Below are 22,327 nucleotides of genomic sequence, written 5' to 3'. Positions count from 1 at the left end.
TGTGGCAGATCCAATCATGCAGGATCATCTGAGTCCAATTGGATCTCCGTGTATCCAGATTCGTTTTGAATATCATATTCCAATTTCTAGGATATTTTGTTTTCTCAAAAATTGTATTTCTATGATTCCATTTTGTATGTTTGGAATCATTTATGCTTTTTTTTTATGTATTTTATTTTATGTAATTTTTTTATTATTTTTAGGTGTCGGAGTCTACGGATCCGGATAGTTCTAGTGCCCTGTAAAATTGTTTTGCGACACTAGAGGGTGTACGGGGTACTCAGGGTAGTTTTCTTTTTTTATTAAATAATTTTTCCACGTATTCTTTTTAATAGGATCCACTTTGTAACGAGTTCGGATCTTGCCCAAGATCCAAACCCGTTACAACACAAATGGCGCCCCCTAGTATACAATTTTAGCCTTGGGTTCAAATCTTCATTTGACTCAAGAGTCAAATGAGCTATTAAAGGCTCATTATGAAGCCTTCTACAGGATGCATGCTGATTGGTTAAGTAGGCGACAACTTTGGAGATGCCCCCCTCCCTAATGAGTAGCTGAAAGGAGATTGGAGAAGGAGGGGTGTTGGAGAGGCCCCCTCCTCCATCATGACTTCTCTTCTTTAGAGCTTAAGAGCTCTAATGGAGGTCCAGCAAGGGGTCTTTTTGCTGTAAAAAAAAAATTCTGCTGCAAGTTTTGTGAAGGAAAACTCGTTTTTGGGAGTTGAGGTTTTTGGTGCAGATCGACTTTGAGGTCGGCGTGTGAATGTGTTTGAACTTGCCCGTGGTTGCTGGACACTTGGGAAAGGTTGTGTCTTCCTGCTGTTCAAGAGCTGGTGTTGGCGGCTGTTGTGCCACATCGTCACCTTCTTCATCATCTACAAAATAGATAACTTGATTTGCATTTTTGCATGTCCTTGTTATTATTTTGTTCTATTGTTGTTCATGTTCATTGTAGACTGTTAAGAAACTGATTTCTGAAGTGTTTTATGTTACTGAGTGTAATTTTCATTCGTAGTTTAGTTCTGAACATTGTGGTTTTGTCTAACTCGGTTTTTGTCAAGAAATGAATTACTCGGTTCTGGAGTTGTCAGAAATGACTACAAAAAATCGACTGTATCTGCCTCTATATTGGTCCAATTTTGATGTTCTTGGGCTTTTTGGAAAGCCAAGACATAGACCTCCAACTTTGTAGTTGAGGTCTCAGCTTGATTCTACCGGCCGAGTCTCAAAATTTTCCTGTCAAACAGTCAGTCGAACAGAATCTGTCAGACCCTGTCCCGTCCAGAACACTATGAACAGTGTTTCGTATTTTTGGGATTTCTCACGATCCCCTTCATGAAAATATGATCCGTTTGATTCTGTAGAAAGCTAAGACAAATATCTAAATTTTTTATGTTTTCTGTTTTAATCAATTCAGCCTACAAGTAGTTCAAAAAAATCTATCTTTCTATATTTGTCTTAAGTTTGAATATAATATTTACTGTTATAGCATTTTTTGTATGACTTCTTAATTTTTGAATATCTGAGTATGTATGGTGTGAAATCGAAATTCGAAAGTTAGTTTGATTATCTAACATTCATCCAAACAATAGTGAAGTTCGAAGTTTCTTCTGAAACCCCCATTTGCGTGCCCGAATATGAAGTGATTCACGTGACCAACTAGAACCCCTTTATCAGGTTAGGCTAGTTAACAATTAGATCATTAGGGATCTTTAAAATTCAGTAGTGGCACATAGGATTGCTCGAAAATTCTAAGTCATAGCTTCCTGAAAAGAACTCCGCCTGTGTAGTTATACACTGCCGGTCCCAAGCCCGGATAAAGGAGGAGGGTTGCGGTAGGCCTGTGACAGCCAGCATAAAAACTTTGTCATATCCTATGAAAATGAACCAATATGAGAATTTCGTTGGGGCGTTCCCTACTGAGCGACGCGCTGTACTCTCTAGGCCCGGAGGCAGTGATAAATGTGCAAGGGTTGCTAGGTCGTCGCCCAGAAGCGACGCGTCACACCGGCGCCCGGGTGTGGTGTCAAATAGGCAAGGGTTCCCTCACTTTGTTGGACGGGTGGGGGTAAAGAAGTTAGTCCAAGACCATAAAATTAGGTTAGCCACTTGGAACATAGGGTCTTTAACTGGTAAGTTGGTAGAGTTAGTAGATGTTATGTGTAGGAGAAAGATTGATATTTTATGTCTTCAAGAGACCAAATGGGTAGGTGAGAAAGCTAAAGTGATAGAACCTTGGGGATATAAGATTTGGTATACAGGAATAAATAGGAATAGGAATGGAGTAGGGATTGTTATGAGTCGTCAGTTTATAGATAATGTAGTTGAGGTCCGTAGGAAGGGTGATAGAATTTTACTTATTAAATTAGTATTAGGTACGGATATTATTAATATTATTAGTGTTTATGCACCTCAAGTAGGTTTAGATGATTCCATTAAGCATCAATTTTGGGAAGATTTAGATGGAGTAGTACAAGAGACATCTTATGGAGAAAAGCTTTTCATCGGCGGTGACCTTAATGGACATGTAGGCATTAGTAGGGATGGATTTGAGAATATCCATGGAGGCTATGGTATAGGAGAAAGAAATGAAAGTGGAGAAAGGATTTTAGATTTTTGTTTGTCCTATGATATGATCTTAGCAAACACTTGGTTTAGGAAGAGGGAGTCTCACCTAGTAACATTTAAAAGTGGGGTTAATACGAGTCAGATAGATTTTTTCCTACTTAGAAAGAGAGATAGGGGTTGTTGCATCGATTGTAAGGTTATACCAGGAGAAAGTGTAGCTACACAACATAGAGTCTTAATTTTAGATCTTAGAATTAGACAATGCCGCAAAAGGGATAGACATAGGATAGATCCGAGAATTAAGTGGTGGGCACTGAAAGGAGCTAAACAAGGAATGTTTGTAGAGCAGGTAGTTAAGGAAGTTGATTGGTGTCTCGAGGAGGATTCAGAATCAATGTGGAATAAGATAGCGGGTGGTATGAGAAAAGTAGCTAAGGAGGTATTGGGTGAGTCTAAAGGCGGTGCACCACTAGGTAAGGATACATCATGGTGGAACGAGGATGTCAAATTAGCTATTAAGGTTAAAAGAGAGTGTTATAGAAATCTAAGTAAGAGTCGTGATAATGAGAATTTGGAGAAGTATATGATAGCAAAGAAGGAAGCTAAAAAAGTTGTTCGAAACGCGAGGGCTAAGGTATATAAGGAGGTTTATGATAAGTTGGATACCAAAGAAGGCGAGAAGGATATTTATAGGCTTGCAAAGATGAGAGATAGGAAATCGAAGGATTTGGGTATGGTTAGATGTATCAAAGATGAAACGCAAAGTGTTTTAGTCAAAGATGAGGAGATTAAGGAGAGATGGAAAGATTATTTTGATAAGCTATTTAATGATAGTCATGCTCAAGATCTTGGAGACTTCTCCATTCCTTTTCATGAGATAAATCGTGACTTCATGCGCAAGATTCAAAAGAAAGAAATTGCAGAGGCTTTGAAGAAAATGAAATCAAGAAGGGCAGTTGGCCCAGATGGTATACCTATCGAGGCTTGGAAATGCTTGGGAGAGAAAGGTTTAGAATGGTTGACAAATCTTTTTAACTTGATTTGGCGAACAAATAAGATGCCTAATGAGTGGAGGAAGAGTACTTTGGTGCCTTTATATAAGAATAAGGGTGATATACAAGATTGCACAAACTATCGTGGTATAAAACTCATGAGTCATACTATGAAACTTTGGGAGAGGGTGATTGAGTCTAGGTTGAGGAAGGTTGTCATGATATCGGAGAATCAATTTGGTTTTATGCCTGGAAGATCAACTATGGAAGCTATACATCTTCTTAGACAACTTATTGAAAGATATAGAGAGAGGAACAAAGATTTGCATATGGTTTTTATTGATTTAGAGAAGGCATACGATAGAGTACCTAGGGACGTTCTCTGGTGGACAATGATGAAGAAAGGTGTTTCTCTCAAGTACATTAGTATAATTAAAGATATGTATGAAGGAGTAGTAACCAATGTCCGCACTTGTGGAGGGGTGACAACCAATTTTCCGATAACGGTTGGGTTACATCAAGGATCTGCTTTAAGCCCTTTCCTATTTGCGATAGTGATGGATGAGCTTACGAGATCAATTCAAGAAAATGTACCGTGGTGTATGTTGTTTGCTGATGATATTGTTTTGATTGATGAGTCTAGAGCTGGGGTTAATGCTAAGCTAGAATTATGGAGACAGACATTGGAAGCTAGAGGTTTTAAGTTGAGTAAGAGTAAGACTGAATATATGGAATGTCGGTTTAGTAAGCAACGAAGTAGTGATGGGAGTGTAGTGAAGCTTGGTGAGCAAGATATACCGGTGAATGATTATTTCAAATATTTGGGATCCATCATTCAAAAGTATGGAGAAATTGATGGAGATGTAAATCATAGGATAAAGGTTGGGTGGATGAAATGGAAAAGTGCTACTGGAGTGCTGTGCGATCGTAGAATGCCATTGCGGTTGAAGGGAAAGTTTTATAGGACGACTATTAGACCCGCTTTACTATATGGTACGGAATGTTGGGCTGCCAAGAGACATCATATTCAAAAAATGAGTGTAGCTGAGATGCGGATGCTTAGATGGATGTGTGGAAATACAATAAAAGATAAGATTCGGAACGAAGAGATACGTAAGAAGGTAGGTGTTGCACCCATTGAAAATAAGATGCGAGAGAATCGTTTACGGTGGTTTGGACATATTCGGCGAAGGCCTAATGATGCTCCAGTTAGAAGGTTGGAGAAATGGGAAAATATATTAGTTAAAAGAGGTCGGGGTAGGCCTAGGAAGACTTGGATGGAGATGATAGGAAAGGATATGAATGCTTTGAACCTCACCGAGGACATGGCGTTGGATAGAAATGATTGGAGGAAAAGGATTCATGTGGAAGACCCAAAATGAATTTCTTTTTTGGTTCATATCGCTGACCCCAATTGTTTTGGGATGAAGGCGTAGTTGTTGTTGTTGTTGTTGTTGTATAGCTTCCTGAAAAGGTCTGAATCAGACCTTCAATTCATTAGTTGAGAGTTTTCGCAAACTCCGTCGTCTGAGGAGTCAAAACCCTCTTCGAACAGGCTGTTCACCGAACTCGGAGAGTTGGTCACTGATTTGCCTATCAATCCCGGTTTCGAGTCCATGGAGCAGACATTTCTGATCTGAATCCAATGATTTCAGATTCGTTAGAAAGGTGTGAGAGTCGCACATAACTTTCCTTTGGACCACCTCTGTCAAAATAGGGTGCACGGGTCTCAAAAATCCTATTTTTTAGAGTCATGTTTAAACTCATTTTAGTGAAAAGCTTTCGTGCGTATTGAAATCTGTTTGGATCGTGGATCGGTGCATACCTAGTCCACATCACCCCGAAAGATCGGTCGGGCCATCTGAGTAAAAGATGAAGGCAATGACTCCCCGAGTAGCCCCTATTTCATGCGGCAAAGAACAACCCCAAATTGAGTAGAGCTTCTGCATGCGAAAGCAAACTCGACGATGCAGGTCGACGCTAAGGAAGCTGACTCAGTGATGGAGGACACTCATCATCTAAAATGCAAGGGCCCAGACACAGAAGGGCAAGTTCGCCTCTCAAGATGCTCATCCCCAGGACCTCCTCCTCTATACGACACTTGCCAAGAAAGTTGCACATCCAGTTGGACAGGTAAGTGCCTCTGGTACCCGTACTGATCTTTTTGAAAAAGAGCCTACGGGAGACCCTATGAAGGTTATGAAGGTCTCCCATCCGAGGTTGAAATTGGACAGGAGTCCCCTCTAAGGCTTTACTCCCTGTTGATATGAATCACACTGGATCTCTAGATCCAAAGCGGGATCCAGCTCCTACATTCATGACCCATACCGGCCTCAACCGGAGAACTCAGAACAGAGGCTCTCCCGGTAAAAAAAACTTGGGGGCAGCTTGCTCCTCCCATGCCTCCTTCAAGAATGAGCCCCTCCCAACTGCTATCCCAAACACCCCTCCCCCTCAAGGGTCTACAGTACACCAATGTGATGGAATGGACTCGTGAAGAGCGTCGTATAGAGGATGAACTGAAAGTCAGATGATAGGCTTTGGAGTCTTTGGGGTCTCTCCAAAGGACTACAGGCCCTTCTCTTTCCCCCCCAACGTTCCCCATGAAGAAGATCTCGTGGAATGTTAGGGGGCTAGGCCGCAGGTGGGCCTACCAGCAAATCCTCGACGTTCTTCAAGAACAGCGGGTAGATAACCAAGGACAAGCTTCAAGATATTGTTAAGGAGTTTCCCAGATTCGAACTGTTGGGAAATTTTAAGGCATCAGAGCATAGTCGAAATGTATGCGTGTGAAATCTCAGTACAACCAAGATCGATTTGGTCTACTGTTCGGACCAACTTATGACAGTAATAGCTGAATGGCGTAATGAGATCTTCATGGCCTCTGGGGTGTACAGCAAAAATGAAGCGCTCAGAAGAAGCGAGGTGTGGCAACACCTGAGGGCCAATACCACTAGACACTCTCAGGAATGGTTGGGATCCCGATTTGGACACACTGATAGTGAAGAAGTTAACCACGTGATAGAGGGGTGTGGTCTCATTGAGGTTCAGATCCCTAATGCAACTATGGCGTGCCATAATCAACAGAAGGGCCAATCCTTCAAAGCAGGACGCCTTGATAGAAGTCTGATCAATGATCAGTGAGTGAAGAGGTTCTCGAACACAGCCGGAAAACTAATCCCCAAACTTAATTCAGATCATAATGGGATCCTTATCACCTCTGCCCCGCTTTTGAAACCAATCTCATCCTTCAAAATTTTCAAATGCTAGGCTCTCAAAGAATGGGAGCTTATCATAAAAGATAGCTGGAAATATGAACCTAAGGGATGTGCCATGTTCGTGTTGACAACCAGATTGGCCACAACCAAAAGGAATTTAGTCAAATGGGCAAAATCCTCTTTGGGGGCAGTTTCTGAAATGATTAAGGAAATCAATGTGGAGTTGGATGCCTGTCAACTGTTGTTGGACAAGGGTGAAACTAAAGATCTCTTGAACGAACTCCAGTCTCTTCAGGAAATTAAAGAATCAATATGGAAACAGAAAGCCCGGTGTTGATGGGTGGAAGAGGGGGATCGAAACACGACCTTCTTTCATTCCTTATGCAATAAAAATATCAAAAGGAATTGCATTTCTTCTGTTACAATGGATGATGGCACAACTGTAAGCAAGAGTGAGGAGATCAAAGAAGAAGTGAAATATTATGAGAAGCTTTTCAGTAAGACTTCAACAACAAAGATCGGTCTCGCCGGAGAGACTCCCTAAGATTTTGGAGGAGGAAACCACTCTCCTAGAGTCAGAGGTTTTTGATATAGAAGTCAAGAAATCAGTGTTTGAGCTAGATGGGGATAATGCTCCCGCCCTGACAGATTTCCCGGCTTTTTCTTTTAAAGATTTTGGTACATTGTGGGGAACAACGTCACTAGAGCAGTTAAAAACTTCTTCCATTCAGGAAAACTGCTCAAAAAAATCAATCGCACGAACTTGGTGGTGATTCCAAAAAAGGAGGGGGTTCATAGACTATCTCAATTTCGTCTCATAGGGTTGTGTAACTTCATATACAAGGTGCTTTCAAAGATTATCGTTAGTAGGATGAAGGGGATCCTAAATTGGATTATCAGCCTGAATCAACAAGCCTTTCTGAAAGGTCCTAGTATTCAGGAAAGTGTTCTCATGACACACGATATGACAGATTCAATGTTAGCAAGTAGAAAAAAAGGAGTGATCTTCAAGACTGACTTGGCTAAGGCCTACGGCAGGATTGATTAGGACTTTCTGGAAGATTCCCTGTTCTTCGGCTTTGGAAATAGTTGGACAAAAACGATCATGAGTTGTGTTAGATCTCCCTCCTATGTAGTGGTCGTGAATGGGGAAGTAGGTAGACAATTTTGGGAAAGCAGGGGGACCCGATGTCTCCATATATGTTCCTCCTTGTCATGGAGAGACTAACAAGGAACATCGATTTGTCAGCTACAAGGGGTTTCATCACTCCCGTAGATTTAGGAGGTTTCAAGTGACTTAACTCCTTCACAGATTATGCATTATTTTCTGAGAGATCGCAAGCAATCCATTCCAAATTTTCTGAAATTAGTGGCATCGTTCAAGACAGTCTCTGGGCTCCAAATCAGTTCTGAAAAATCCATTTTCTTCCACAGTAATTTTTCTCATAGCAGAGCTAGATGGAGTGGTTGGATGCCATGTAAGATCCCTCTCACGTACATAGGGTTGCCTCTCTTCAAAGGGAGAATCAACAAGTTAATGTGTGAACCATTGCAAAAATGGACACATGGCATGGTAAACTTCTTTTTAGCAAGACGGGTAGTGCTTATCAAAACTGTCCTTCAGTCCTTTCCTCTCTATTGGATGGGGTCCTTATTGCTTTCTGTTAGCGTATCTGCCACCATTGAAAGAATCTTGTGCAGGTTCCTATGGCAAGGGACAACAGGAAATCACCACTCTTATCTCTTATATTAGGACAACATTTGCAAATCGCGAGAGGAAAGAGGACTTTACATAAGATGTATAAAAGAAATGAATATAGCCTGCCTTGCTATGCTGGCTTTGAAGGTGGCTAATCAGATTGACTCCCCTTGGACCCAACTAGTTCGTAGTAAATATCACAATTTGGAGTCCATATGGGTGCCAGGAAATAAATACATCGGGTCATTCACATGGAAGGGTGTGAAACAGGGGCAACAACTATTTTAAACCATATCATGTGAGAAGTTTGTGGAGGCTCGCTGGTGAAATTTTGGTTTGACCCTTGGTGCCCTCAAGGGCCACTCGGTAACCTCCCTCCTGCCAACACCAAGCCTGACTGCGAACAGTCAAGGTTTGCGATCAGTTGGATGACTCTCAGGCCCTGAACTATGTTTTTGTGGAATCCCTTATTAGAGCCCCTATTTCAGTGAAAGCTATCACCAATTCTCAAAAGAGGCCTTCTCTTGTCACTTTTTATGGGACGCAATCAGATCTCACGGCCAAAAGCAAAAAATTTATGATTTTGTTTGGGTAAAGAAAGCATTCCCCAGGGCGGCCGTTATGCTGAGATGGGCATTGAGCGATCGTCTTCTCACCCAGGAAAGACTTCACAAGCTAGGTCATCAGTTCTTTAGCAAATATGAACTTTGTGCATCAGCAAGTGAAGACTCTGTTCACCTCTTCCTGCTATGCCCAGTTTCAGCATGGTTATGGGAAAGCACAACTAACTTATTTGGTGTCAAATGGCGCCCTACGTGCGTTTTGACTCTGGATATACAGACATGGTTCAAAACCAAATTCCAAGAGAAGACGATGCGGTGGAGCTGGGAGAGGACCTTCCAAACAGTAATTTGGGTAATTTGGAAATTGAGGAACTCTCAGATTTTTGGATCAGACTGACATGCGATGGGACATCTCCAGAAAGAAGGGTTGTTGTTAGTAAGGGAACACATCATACATGTCCTCAACAACTCTAAAGAAACTGTTGCTGCTCGATGGAGGAGTCTATTGTGTTGGTGTCCTCCCAAACCGAGCTGGATTCAGATAAGCATTTGCAGTATATATCGAGAAGGATGGCATTTTGGTTTCACCATCCATAGTTATATCGAGCACTACCTCAAAGCAGGTTGTTTCTCAATCAAGATGAGTATAGAAGCAAAGGAGTGGAGCACCTGGTTGTACATCCTATCGCTAGTTAGTGCTGGTTCTAAAGTGTATATTGTGTCTAGTAGATTTGATCCAGTGGTCATTGTTAAAAAAATCCTGGAAGGTAGAGATACAAGCCATACTATCCCTTAGGGACTTAATGCACAGTTTTGAAAGGGTTGATATTCACAAACCCAAACATAGCTCCAACTGTATAGCTAGAATATTAGCAAAACTAACCATGGGGGAATACAGAAATCATGGATCACCCCCAAGACTGGTTTCTTGGAAAGAATGATGTATGATGATTTTACTGAAGTTTCAATGAATGAATCTGGTAGGGGTCTGCTTAACCCCGGCTTACCTTTCAAAAAAAAATATGTGCTTGTTGACTATTGAAATGAATGGGGTAGTGGATGTGCATCACATCTTATTAGCAATTATTGATCACGAATGATCCACTCATTTACTTTAAAACAACTTTGTGGATCGCTAGCTTAAAAGTCAATCATTGAAGAGGAATGACTGCATGAGTGCAGTTCTTACGCAGTTTGGTGACAAATTCAATGTTCCCAGCAGAACCCAACTAGGGGGTGTCAACAAGAATATCCATGCCCATCCTATGCCCATCCTATAAGTGGATGTGATCCACAATCTGGTTCAAGTAAAGAAGATCTCTCTAGAAAATTTGACGTGTTCCTATCCAAAAGGAGTTGCACTCAAGAAGGAAATTCAAGGACTTACTATGAAGATAGAAATTTTCAAGATCAAGGTACCAAAGAGAGGGAAACGTTGCCAAAAATCATGTAATCATTTTCCTTGTTGAGTGAGAGAAATAAGAAAAAGTGAGGATCCTTAGCAGCCGTGGATGTAGGTTCTTACAAGAACTTAACCGCGTTATATTGGCTTTGTAGTGTGTCTTTTATTTGAGGGGGAGACCTATAAAAAAAAAGGGGCGTGCCTATATTAAAGAGGCGGCCTCAGTATACCATCCCCTTGTTAAAAGAGCCGGACACAACCACGCCTCCTTCACCTTGGCCACAAAATTTGAAAAGTAGCAATTAATATGCATAAATGATCCATACTAGAATAAGATAAACATCAACATAGCAGGATCTTCTAACTAAATAAACACCAAGAAAATTAGTGAAAATTGAAGTAGGGCTTTGAGACCTCTTTTCTTTCATTAACTCCCAAATCTCTCTCTCTCTCTCTCTCTCTCTCTCTCTCTCTCTCTCTCTCTCTCTCTCTCTCTCTCTCTCTGTATAGATCCCTGTTTATACCGGAAAGGGATCCCATCATTTGAAATAACATGGGTTTCATCATACATTCAATCCTAGCCATCCAGCAGAACCATTTAGCCATTGACAGCAATGGCTAGGATTTTCAATGTATGATGGAACCATCCTATTTCTGTGTTCATTTATACCTGTGGGTACCTCGCTTTCTGACCAAGATATGCATCTCTTCCTTAATTAAGAGAAACTCTAGCTACTAGTAAAGAGTGAATAACTCTTGATAGAAATCAAAGAAATGTATGTTTCAGTAGAAGTTATCTGGGCTAACTTCAAATTCAAATTCATGCTACATTGAATGCTCACATATCACACACAAGAATTCCGAGGTTTTCATTTCCAAAAAACTCCAATCCATCATGATGTTGTTGGAAATTATTCTTAATTTAGTGGGTCAGGCCAAGTACGCTCAGAGGCACACCTATGCATGTGCTATCTTTCAACTTAAGATCAAGTTCTCAGTGCAATTGGTACTCATGCAAATATGCTCCCAAGTTATAACCGAGCTTTTGCCTAATCGCAAAAAATTGGTTCACACCCTGCACTGAGTGAGAGCAATAACTTCGATATGAACCACCTTGAACAACCTATTAACTAGGATAGCCTGATTCAGGCTCGAATTTGATATGAAACTTAGGTTCAGATATGGGTATATATTCAAACTGTAACCATATCCAGATCTTAGGTATTGATCTAAATTCCAACCGAATATCGATTTGAACAATAACTAGATATAGATCCGAACTGCAACTAGATATGGATCTGAGATACAACTGGATATAGATTCAAATTATAATCGGATCTAGATCTTATAATAACATAGAGCAAAAGAAAATACCCTACAACTTTTAATATGGGACTAAACTTGTAGAAAAGATAGGAAACAAAACTTAGGAAAATAGAAAAAAAATATGAGAAACTTAAGAATAGTTTTGAGCCAAATCTAACATCCCCACATTGATCAAAACTAAGAAAAGGACTCATGAGTCTATTCGCGAAGATCCAGTGCATAAATGAAAGTACCTTTTGGGTTTAAACCTTCACATTTTTGTTAGTCTTAGTCAATCTGAAACCCCAATAACGTTAGCTTTGAATTAAGAGTTCTAATTGACTTTTCAGACACTTTAATACACTTTCACTTCAAGTGGTCATAGTGTTTCAATATATATATAAGCTTCACATTGAGGGTTATGTGTTGTATCTCAGTTTTACGAGTGTTTTAGAGACAAAGTTCAAGTCCCTTAAAAAGTGACCCTCATCTTTACACTCACATAGGTAAGTTCATCTATGGTGTAAACCTGTATGAAACACTCTACTTATAAGGCTTATGGATCTTATTAAAATGTTATTTTTAATCGAACTCCATACACATATTTTGAGCACTTGACATCAAGAATGAAAAAAATATTAAATGCTCAATCCAATCATCACTCAAAGATTTGTTCTTTTCATTGAACCACTAAACATAGTTTGACCCTTATCACATGGTTGGGTTTTCATTAATAGTAATTGCTTTTATAGACTTTAACCATATTTTTCTTGATGTTTTAAAGACAATTTCTCAATAAAGTTCATTTGTCAATGAATCCACTAAGTTTTGATAAGATTTCACATATTCAATTTGAGATTACTCCTTGCTTCAGTAAACTATTCACATAATTGTGCATTGGATTGATATGTCTATAGATTTTTCATCATAAATATTACATTCCGCTTTGTATATAGTTGCTTGAAAATCACAAAAAATAACTATCGGGTCTATATGCTTATCTCCTAATGGTATTTTCATTAAATTTTCCTATTTTTTTTATGTTCACTGTGTGTGTAGGTCATGGATGACGTTTGGGGTGGGGGTGACCAACGAGAGAGCCGTCTCACTGAAGAAAGTTCCATGGAATTTTTTCACCAATGATCGTACATGAACAAGAATAACCTTTTATTTTATTTTTTAAAGATGGGGTTTCTTAGGAGTAATCAGGCTATTAGAATAAGGATTATGCAGTTTCTCAAACAACCAATGCTCCCCCAGTACCTTTATCCCATCCCAATCAATCATGGCCAGACGTAGGGACCGACCCTGAAACTTTTACTAGGAAAGAGCAAACATAAATTAAAAAATGTACAGTATCAAGATAGAGGAGCCAAAGCGTAAATAAAAAATACATAATCGGCAATAAGATATTTCATTTTTATTGAGGGGAACCACAAGAGTTTTTACTAAGGGCTCCAATAGAAGTTTTAAGAGCCATGTTTCAAGCACTGAAGTGTCCATTTCTAAAATGGCTATCATGTTAAAAAATTAATAGTTGAAAACTTAAGAGGTCTTAAAAAATAAATAAAGAAAGAAACTCGAAACGCGTCACTGGAATATTAGCAACTAGAAATTTAAAATTTGGCTCAAACATGCCAGAAATAATCGAATCTAAGGAAAAAATGCCAAAGAATGAAAAGAAAATAGAAGCAATTATTCATCTTAGATGAAAGAATAAAAAGAAAACAAAGGGGAAAACAAGAAAAAAAAACTCATTCTAAAATCGATTAGACAGTAACAATAAGCCCCCAAAGAGTTTTGGCACAGTGGGATGAAAGCCTAGGACGATAGGCAGGCGATGTAGGTTCAAATTTCATGGTGTCACCTCTTGCCCAAGCTAAAGCGTGTCGTCTTCTTGAAAGCAAAGGGTAAGCTCACGGAGTTTTACGCTATAAGGACAGCGACCGTAAGAAAGGCAGGAAGAGTCTGCCTGGTTAGGTCTCTCAACCCGTGAGAGGTTTTTTCATGTAAAGATAAAAAAAAATAAATTATAAACATGATGATGACCTTGACAGTGAAAGGCAAGAAAACCCGCTCTTGCTCATTGGTTATTCTCTTGACTTTCACCCCCACGTTGACGAGCTGAAATACGGGCCACGATGTTACGGGGGACAGCCCATTTCTTTTTAACCTGTCTATAGCGACAAAGCACGACGCGTTGACACGCTTGTGTCACGTATGGACAGTACTTTATTCTTTTTTAATGATTTTTAAAGGTTTTTACAAATTTGTTAAAATAAAAAGAAAATTATTTCAATCTGACTAAATGATAAAAACCCGTGTCCTATTTCGCAAAAAGAATTTGCGAACTCGAGTCTGAAACCACGGCCTGCGATTCCAAACCAGTTGCCGGAATTTGTAACGTTCTGGACTTTGACACCGAGAAGTCTGACGGCTAATAGAACGAATAGAGAACGGTTCTAAAAGCTAACCGCCATGTTTGAAGCATTCGGCTGAATTTTCCCGATAGGATTCGGTCAAGTGGCGATTAGATTAATCATGCAGTAGATTTTTAGTTTTTTATTCACCAATGTAATTTTTTGAGTCCGGTTTCACGGAGCGACTATATGCCAAAAAATTCGGGGGAGGTTATTCCCGCCCCCCCCCCCCCAACCCCCCGAACAAGCACTGTAGCTACAGTGCGTGTTCGGGGGAGAAGACGCAACACCCTTTGGGAGAGAATGTCTATCCATTTTGCCCTGAAACGGCGGGTCGAGAAGAGAGATGCCTTCACGGCGACCTTCGGGCCCTCGCCGGACTTCACCAGCGGCCAGCGCATCCTCTCCTACCTTCACCCCTTGGAGCCCTCCCACGCCAATATCACTTACACAGGAAGAGGGGTGTCGTACGCAGGGAGAAGGGTGTGGTGTTGCGCGGCCGGTTTCTGTTGAAATACCGGCAGGGAGCCTGACGTCCACTCCATGTTGGAAGAGTAGTCAGTTCTGGACGAGAGTCGGCCGGTCGATCTCAGCTGGCCCTGCCGGATCCCGATCGAGTATCGCCCGGCACAGATAGCTGAAGCATGCCTTCTCACACGGCGCATTGAATTTGGCCTTGCCGTCGGAGACAAGAGCCGACTCGAGCTCGGTGAAGAGCTCTCCAGCGACGGCGCGAAACTATGGCACGAGTTTACCGTTGCCGGCCAAGAGGAGGGAAGAGAGGAAGCGCTTGAGCTTGGCACAGGAGGGCTCCCAACGGTCGAGGTAGGAGAGGACGCGGTGGCCGCCGGTGAAGGCCAGCGGTGAAGACGTCCCTACTCTGGACCGAACTTAGAAGGGCAGGCATTCTCCCCATTTTTCTCCTTGGACACCCTCGTAATTTTTGTGTTGAAAAATTCACCAAATGACAGAAACCATATTACGAGAACAATAGGAGGGGATTCTACCATTTTTGTGAACCAATTCACGACTCTACAATTCTAAAAAAGTTAAAATGATCTTTTCTTTCTGTGCCAAAAAAAACGTAAAAATGAGATGTAGAAATTTCTTAAAAAGAACAATACCCAAAGCAATTCTTCTGAAGTATCCTGAAAACAAGTATTGGAAGAAACCAACGGGGGCTCCGCTGGTCTGGTAGGACACCTTGTGTTGGGGCGTTGCAGGTTCAAAACCCAGTTGTATAATTGGTAGGGGTCTGCCTAACCCCAGCTTGCCTTTCAAAAAAAAAAAAGCAAGGAAGAACTCGAAAGCTTGATCTGCAAGCGACCAAACAACTCTCTAATCGAACCAACGCCTTCATATACCGCATTAAAGATAAAGAATGATTAAATCTACGCCAAAACGAGAACAGTGGAACGAAAATGAGAGGAAAAGAAAGAATCGTGCGCAGACGAACCTGGATTTTCCGCTTCTTCGCTTCGGCTTCCCTTCTTTTGAGGAGATCCGCGACCATCCGGAACCTCCGACGCGGATTCTTCACGATCCACACCGCCGATCTCCACCTCTGCAACGTCTGCTCCGACGCACCCTTCGGCTCTACGACGAAATTCTCCAAGTACTTCTCCATCTCTGAGAGAGAGGCAGGCCTCCGTGAGCTAATAGTCCCGTTAATGGAAGGAAACAGGGTTTCTTTCTTTGGGGATTTTGGCTACTGAGAGAAATCTCCAAGTGATGCGGTAGTAGCGGAGATGGCCGGGAGACTCTCTCTCCTCGGGCGATGGTTTCTATCATTAGCCGTTATCAACATGTTTGACGAGTTGTATCCCAACTGGAGATTGTCTATTCAAATCCACTTGATAACTCAGTTCTTACATCTTAGTAGGGGTGGCAATCGGGTCGGGTTGACGGGTCAGCATACCTCAACATGAATCGACCCGTTTATTAAACTGGTCGACCGTGGCAAACACGAACCTGACTCATTTATTAAACGGGTAACCCGACACGACATGGTTAACCCATTTAATAAACAGGTCGGGTCGGATAAATGGGTTGGCAGGTTAGCGGGCGGGTTCAGGTAAACGGGTTGGCGGGTCGGGTTTGGGTAAACGGGTTGGTGGGTGGGTCGGGTCGGGTAAATGGGTTGACCCGCCCGGCTAACCCCTTTATTAAACGGGTCAAACGGGTTAGCGGGTTGGCATACCCCTAACACGAACCCGACCTATTTAATAAATGGGTTGGGCGGGTCGACTCGTTTACGACACGAACCTGTTTAAGCCAAACCCAAACCCGACTAAGAATCGGGTCAGGTTGGCGGGTCGTGTCAAATTTTGCCACCCCTACATCTTAGTGATCAGCCCTATTTTTCTTTTAAATTAGATTTTTATAAAACCTTTGATTATGTGCATTAGCCTTTCTTATTTTAAATATTATTCAATTTTGGCATTGGTCATCATTTTTCAGGATAGGTGAGAGAAATGGTCATTAATGCTCAAGCCATGATTAAGATTAACGGCATTAGAGATGGCCAGATTAAGTTGGGGCATGGATTACAGCAAGGCTGCCCTCTCTCACCATTGTTGTTCAATGTCGTTGCTGAGGGTCTCGCGATGTTGCTTAAACGTGCTGCGAAGAAACGCCTGATAGATCCTTTAAATGTTTTAGATTTTTTGGACCATATTCTTATTTATGTTGATGATATGATTATTTTTGGGTGAGCAAACATACAGTAGATGCTTAGATTCAAACTTATTCTTCAGTTTTTTCTCTCTCTTTCTGGGCTTTCTCTAAATGATACCAAATGCTCTCTTACTATGTTCAATGTTGAGTCTTTTATGCTTGCAGTGGGCCAATGGATTTTTAATTGCGCGATCTTTGAGTTGCCGATGACATATTTGGGCTTGTCGTTATAAGTGAAGCGCCTCTCCTCCGCTGCTTGGGCTCCAACTTTTCAAAAAGTGAAAAACAAGCTTTTTCGTGGCAGACTTTTTATCTCTTCATCGCTGGCCGTCTGACTTTAATTATGCATGTTCTTTCCTCTATCTCTGAATTTTTTATATCAATGTTTGTGATGCATGTGGGTGTGAAGAAGCAGATTTATCATTTAATGGCGGATTTCCCTTGGTCTGGGTGTCAGCTCCAAGGTAAGCACCATTTGGTTGGTTGGCAAACGGTGGTGTTACCTAGGCGTATGGTTGGCTTAGGTATTTTTGCACTCAAACAGAGGAGTATTGCTATTGTGGCCAAACAATATTGGATGGCCCATCAATCGAGTTCTCCATGTGCTTGTTTGCTTCGTGCTAAATATGGTGCTCCTGATTTATTTATTCTTTGTCATGGAACCCGGGGGTTGGCAATCTCGCACTTGCGAAGCATGTAGCTGAGAGCCTTATCATTATTCATAGATCAAATTAGGGATGTGAAAAATTATGATCAGTAGTCGCAACGGGCGATTGCACCAAATGGTGTGTTCCACATCCACAAAGTGTATAGATCGTTGTTCCCCCAGGGGGCAATTGGTTCCCTTAGTGCGTGTTATAGGCTAAGGGTTCTTCCCCAAGATCTTGGGTCTTAGCTTGGTTAATTTTACATGAAAGGGTTTATAGTCACAATTATTTAAAGAAGTTGGGTTTTCAGTTTCCTAACTGTTGTGTGTTTTGTCAAGCTGCTGAAGAATCTACCTTTCATTTATTCTGGTCTTGCCCAATCTTTGTGGTTCTTTTTAATATGACGTGGAGATCTCCGGACGTGATTGTCAAAGAGGAGTCTTTCGCGCTTGATCTGCTCCTAGGTCCTATTCGGATTAGACGCTGCAAGTGGTGGAGGCTGATCTGGAAGACGTTGTTGCTTACAACTTGGTGGTTTGTTTGGATGGCATGCAATGATATTATTTTTAGACAAATTTTGATCGTCCTTAATAATCTTGTCCATAAAATCTTGGTTAATGTATATGTGATTCTGCGTATGCATCTTAGAGACCTCCCCTTCCATCTGATCAATGTTCACTCATTGGTGGTGCCTTCTAGTTCAGCAGATCCTGGTTGAGCTTGGCTTTGTTGTCTGTAGTTTTTTTTAGCTTCTTATTTTCTATTTTTCTATCTTGTTTGGTTCATGGGTTCAACATTTTGTTGATCTTCTTTCGGCTCCTCTCCTCTGCTTGCCTTCGCCCGCTCAAAACCCGCCTATTCCAAGACGGCGATAAAGACGACGCTTTCGGATCTTTTGAATCTCTCAAGGAAAAAGGAACTGACCCACATCGAACCTCCCGAACCCTCTTTTTTCCTTTCTTTAAAATCCTTCACCACGAGGAGGTATTTATGACTAGGATTCTGGTTTTCAGAATCAAACTCCCTCATTTCAAAAATCAACATCTATTTTTTAACAAAAGACAAAAAAGTAGAGATCAGATACCAAGTCGCGCTAGCCAAGCCTACCATACTTAGTCACGTTCTCTACCATGTAAACCTGTGGCACACCTGCCCTCAAAAAAGTAACTAGCCTCTACTCAGAAAGAGAGAAGGGTTTATCCATTGCTCTCATTAATGCAAGGATTTGACACTTAGGGATGGCCGTGGACCGAAGGACAACGGGGCCTACCCCGCCTCGCCCCGATTGAACCAGGGATGAAGGGCATAAAACAGGAATGGAGGTGGGGATGAAGATTAAAATCTATTCTTGTGCGGGGATGGACTTACTCTTTCTCCCGCCCTGCCCCGTCCCTGTCACAATCTCTGCCTTGCCCCGCCCCGCCTTGTCTCCAATCCATCAATATAATTTGACCAACGGGGGCTCCTCTTGGATGGTACGAGCAGCTAGTGCACTTCACCTTGTGTTGGGATGTTGCAGGTTCAAAACCCAGTGGTATAGTTGTATAACTGATAGGGGTCTGTCTAACCCAGCTTGCCTTTCGAAAAAAAATGTAATATCATTTGAATTGATGGAAAGTACAGTAGATTTTAATGTATTAACAAAACCCAATTAGCTTTTATATGCAAACTTTTTGTAATTCAAAAGCATGCCCCATTTGTTTAGAGTTATCTTAACCATGGTCAATAACTAATGAATTTAAATAATTATACACATTTGATATTGATAAAAGTCCCTCTTTTTCTCCTTTTTACTCTAAATTTTCATCCCTTCGTCCACAAAAAAACCTTCACTTCCTGTAGCAGAGACTCATTAACATCACCAAGCTGAAAGAACGCTACCAGTTTAAAGTACATAGCCCCATGTTCTTTACCACGAAGCTGAATCTGGGTGTACTTCTTGATGGGGGACATAGGGTTTTCGGTCCGTCGTGCCTGGTGACACAACCGGATACATGTATACGAACTTTGACACGTATAGTCACTATTTTAATATTTTTATATCAAAATGTAAAACATATTTTTATTGATTAAGATTAATTAAATTTGTGTCGTTATGTCATATTTTGCAAAAAAGAAGACGTCAAATCTGTAATACTAAGCTGTTGCATCCACGTGTCTCTCGGACAGAAATAAGTTGACAAGTGCGAGAGGTGATCTCATACAATTTTCGTGAAAAAGTGTTGAGCTAGCAACCCTTTTCTTTCCTTTCCCATGTTAAATGAATGAAGCAAACATTAAATAATGTCACGGTGAGAAAGTGTATATATATATATATATAATGTGTGTATGATCACTTTTTGCGGAACGTTCATCGGCTTGCATCAAATAATACCATTAACAACGATAAAAGTTGCCACTAAAGGTCGTCGGACGTTTAGCAACGGCTTTTTTCGCCGCTAAAGGTATTATGATGAGACTTTTAATGGTGTCTTTTGTCGCCACAAAAGGTTTCAGCGAAGAAATGGTTCAGTTGAGCGTTCATCGTGCGCTTGATGGACACTTAACCAAAGTTCATTTTGGTTATGTTTGAAAGTGATCATGCACTTACGCACTATATACAAAACAATATCTCATAAACTAAACCCTATACCTAAACCCTCAATTATGAAGATGATTTATTATATCGATTTATAAGTTATAAATAGGAATTTTCATATCGATTTGTATGATATTTGATCATCGATTTGCATTATACTATGACAATATTTTTGTAACAAAGGCAAATTGACTAAACATTACAACAATTTTTATGATATCAGTAGGATTTTCCATATCGATTTAAGAAAATGTTTTGATTCTTAATATTGATTTAAGATATTATTTTGATTCTAAATATCGATTTTTAAGATATCAAAACGAATTTCCAAATCGATTTAAGATATTGTTCTGAATCTTGATATTGATTTTTGTGCTGATTCTTGATATCGATTTAAGTTATTGTTTTGATTCTTAATATCAATTTATATGTTATTGTTATGATTCTAAATATCGAGTTATATGCTGATTTTGTATATCAATTTATAAGCTATCAACAAGAATTTCCATATCGATTTGTATGATGTTATGACAATATTTTCGTAACAAAGGCAAATGGATTAAACCGTTGTCGCTGAACAAATCATTATAATGATCGGCGTTCATAAATAAAAATCAAACAATCGTTTAGCCTTGTGTACAGTGAAAATGATATTGATTTGCTTTTACGAGCTATTCCTATCGTGACTTACATAGTTGAGTTAATAAACGTCGGAAACAGTGAATTACGAAACATAAAAGCAATCTACTAGTAATGAATCGCTTTGCATACATTTTGATAAACGCTGAAACGATTTGCACAAACGTGCTTTGTACTCATGCACCGTGTTTTTTATCCAGATGTGGCCGACATAGACGTCATTGTGTAAATTGTTATACCGTCGCAATTTACACAATGACATCTGCCTTTTAGACAATGAGCTTTGTCTAACTGAATGACATGTACCATCACGATTTACACAATGACATATGAAGGCCACGTGCTATCGCAATTTGCTTTTACAAACACATGTCATTTTCGTCGCAATTTCGTAACTACAAATTCACATGATTTAAAACCACATTCATATACAAAAAATACTAGAATTTAGACACAATACATCATGACCAATGGTTTGGCTTAGATACAATACATGACCATCATCAAGAAAGAAAATAGATATCATCACAAGTATGAAACCCACATCCAAATTAGTGATGAGCTTCTAATGCAATCCAGGTGCGAGAATGTGGAAAGCTATTTATGAGAGGATATTTTCGTCAAACGCATATCTATCTTTATGAGACTCCCATTTTTATAGAAGCGATCACCAAAACATCTGTATCGTTCATCGTCAAGTTCATTTCTTGCTGCAAAGCGATTCTATTTGTCGTTGCAGATACATCGTCTCCAAGAAAATAAGCTCGTTAGTAATGGCAGCCCACTGCACCATTTTCCTCGGGCTGAGGCTGATAGAGACTCCAGCAGTGGTGCACTCTTAAGAATATGCTTCACAAACTTCAGCTCAGGCACTGTCCCCTTGAAGAGCCGATGGGCTACATCATAAATCTCTTTTACTTATTTGTCATAAAGTATATCGAAGACAAATGCGTAAAAGCGACTTATAATGTAGTCCATCGATGATTTATAATGTAGCCCATGTAGATCGCGATAAAACAATACATGGTATAACATCTTACAAATCGATACTAGAAAATATCTAATATCTTACACATCGATATACATATCGCAAAATATATTAATCATCGATACGACAATTCAGCATAATATTCTTAATATCAATTTAAGATATTGTTTTGATTCGTAATATCAATTTTTAAGATATCAATAGGAATTTTTATATCGATTTAAGATGTTGTTTTGATTCTTAATATCGATTTAAGATAATGTTTTGATTCTAAATATCGATCTTTAAGATATCAATACGAATTTTCAAATCGATTTAAGATGTTGTTCTGAATCTTAATATCGATTTCTATGTTGATTCTTAATATCGATTTAAGATATTGTTTTGATTCCTAATATCGATTTAAGAAATTGTTTTGATTCTAAATATCGATTTTTAAGATATCAATAGGAATTTTCATATCGATTTAAGATGTTTTGATTCTTAATATGGATTCAAAATATTGACTTGATTCTAAATATTGATTTCTATCCTCATTTTGTATATTGATTTATAAGCTATCAACAGTAATTTCCATATCGATATGTATGATATTTGATCAGCGAATTGTGTTATACTATGACAATATTTTTG

General features: G+C 40.0%; 1 protein-coding gene across 7 annotated transcripts in view; it reads right to left on the bottom strand.

Moving 5' to 3' along the window:
* LOC149836528 (putative calcium-transporting ATPase 11, plasma membrane-type) overlaps window positions 1-15,998 on the bottom strand; it is a 34,591-nt gene extending 18,593 nt beyond the window's left edge. For 3 of the 7 annotated variants that reach the window (XR_016431801.1, XR_016431802.1, XM_090005393.1), the window contains exon 1: window positions 15,623-15,998. Coding sequence is in view for 3 of the 7 variants with exons in the window: in XM_090005393.1 (XP_089861519.1) it covers window positions 15,623-15,793 (171 nt within the window). In the remaining 4 variants the exon portion in view is untranslated. Of the gene's footprint in view, window positions 1-15,290; window positions 15,521-15,622 lie in introns of all 7 variants that reach the window. The other 4 variants (XR_016431804.1, XR_016431803.1, XM_090005394.1 and 1 more) reach the window with 4 other exon arrangements.
* Window positions 15,999-22,327: the final 6,329 nt, after the last annotated feature.

Source organism: Nuphar pumila, chromosome 5, assembly GCF_984573655.1.
Source record: "Nuphar pumila chromosome 5, dmNupPumi1.hap1.1, whole genome shotgun sequence".
Lineage (NCBI taxonomy): Eukaryota > Viridiplantae > Streptophyta > Magnoliopsida > Nymphaeales > Nymphaeaceae > Nuphar > Nuphar pumila.
Note: the sequence above shows the minus strand (reverse complement) of the source record. Positions and strands in the feature narration are given on the sequence as shown.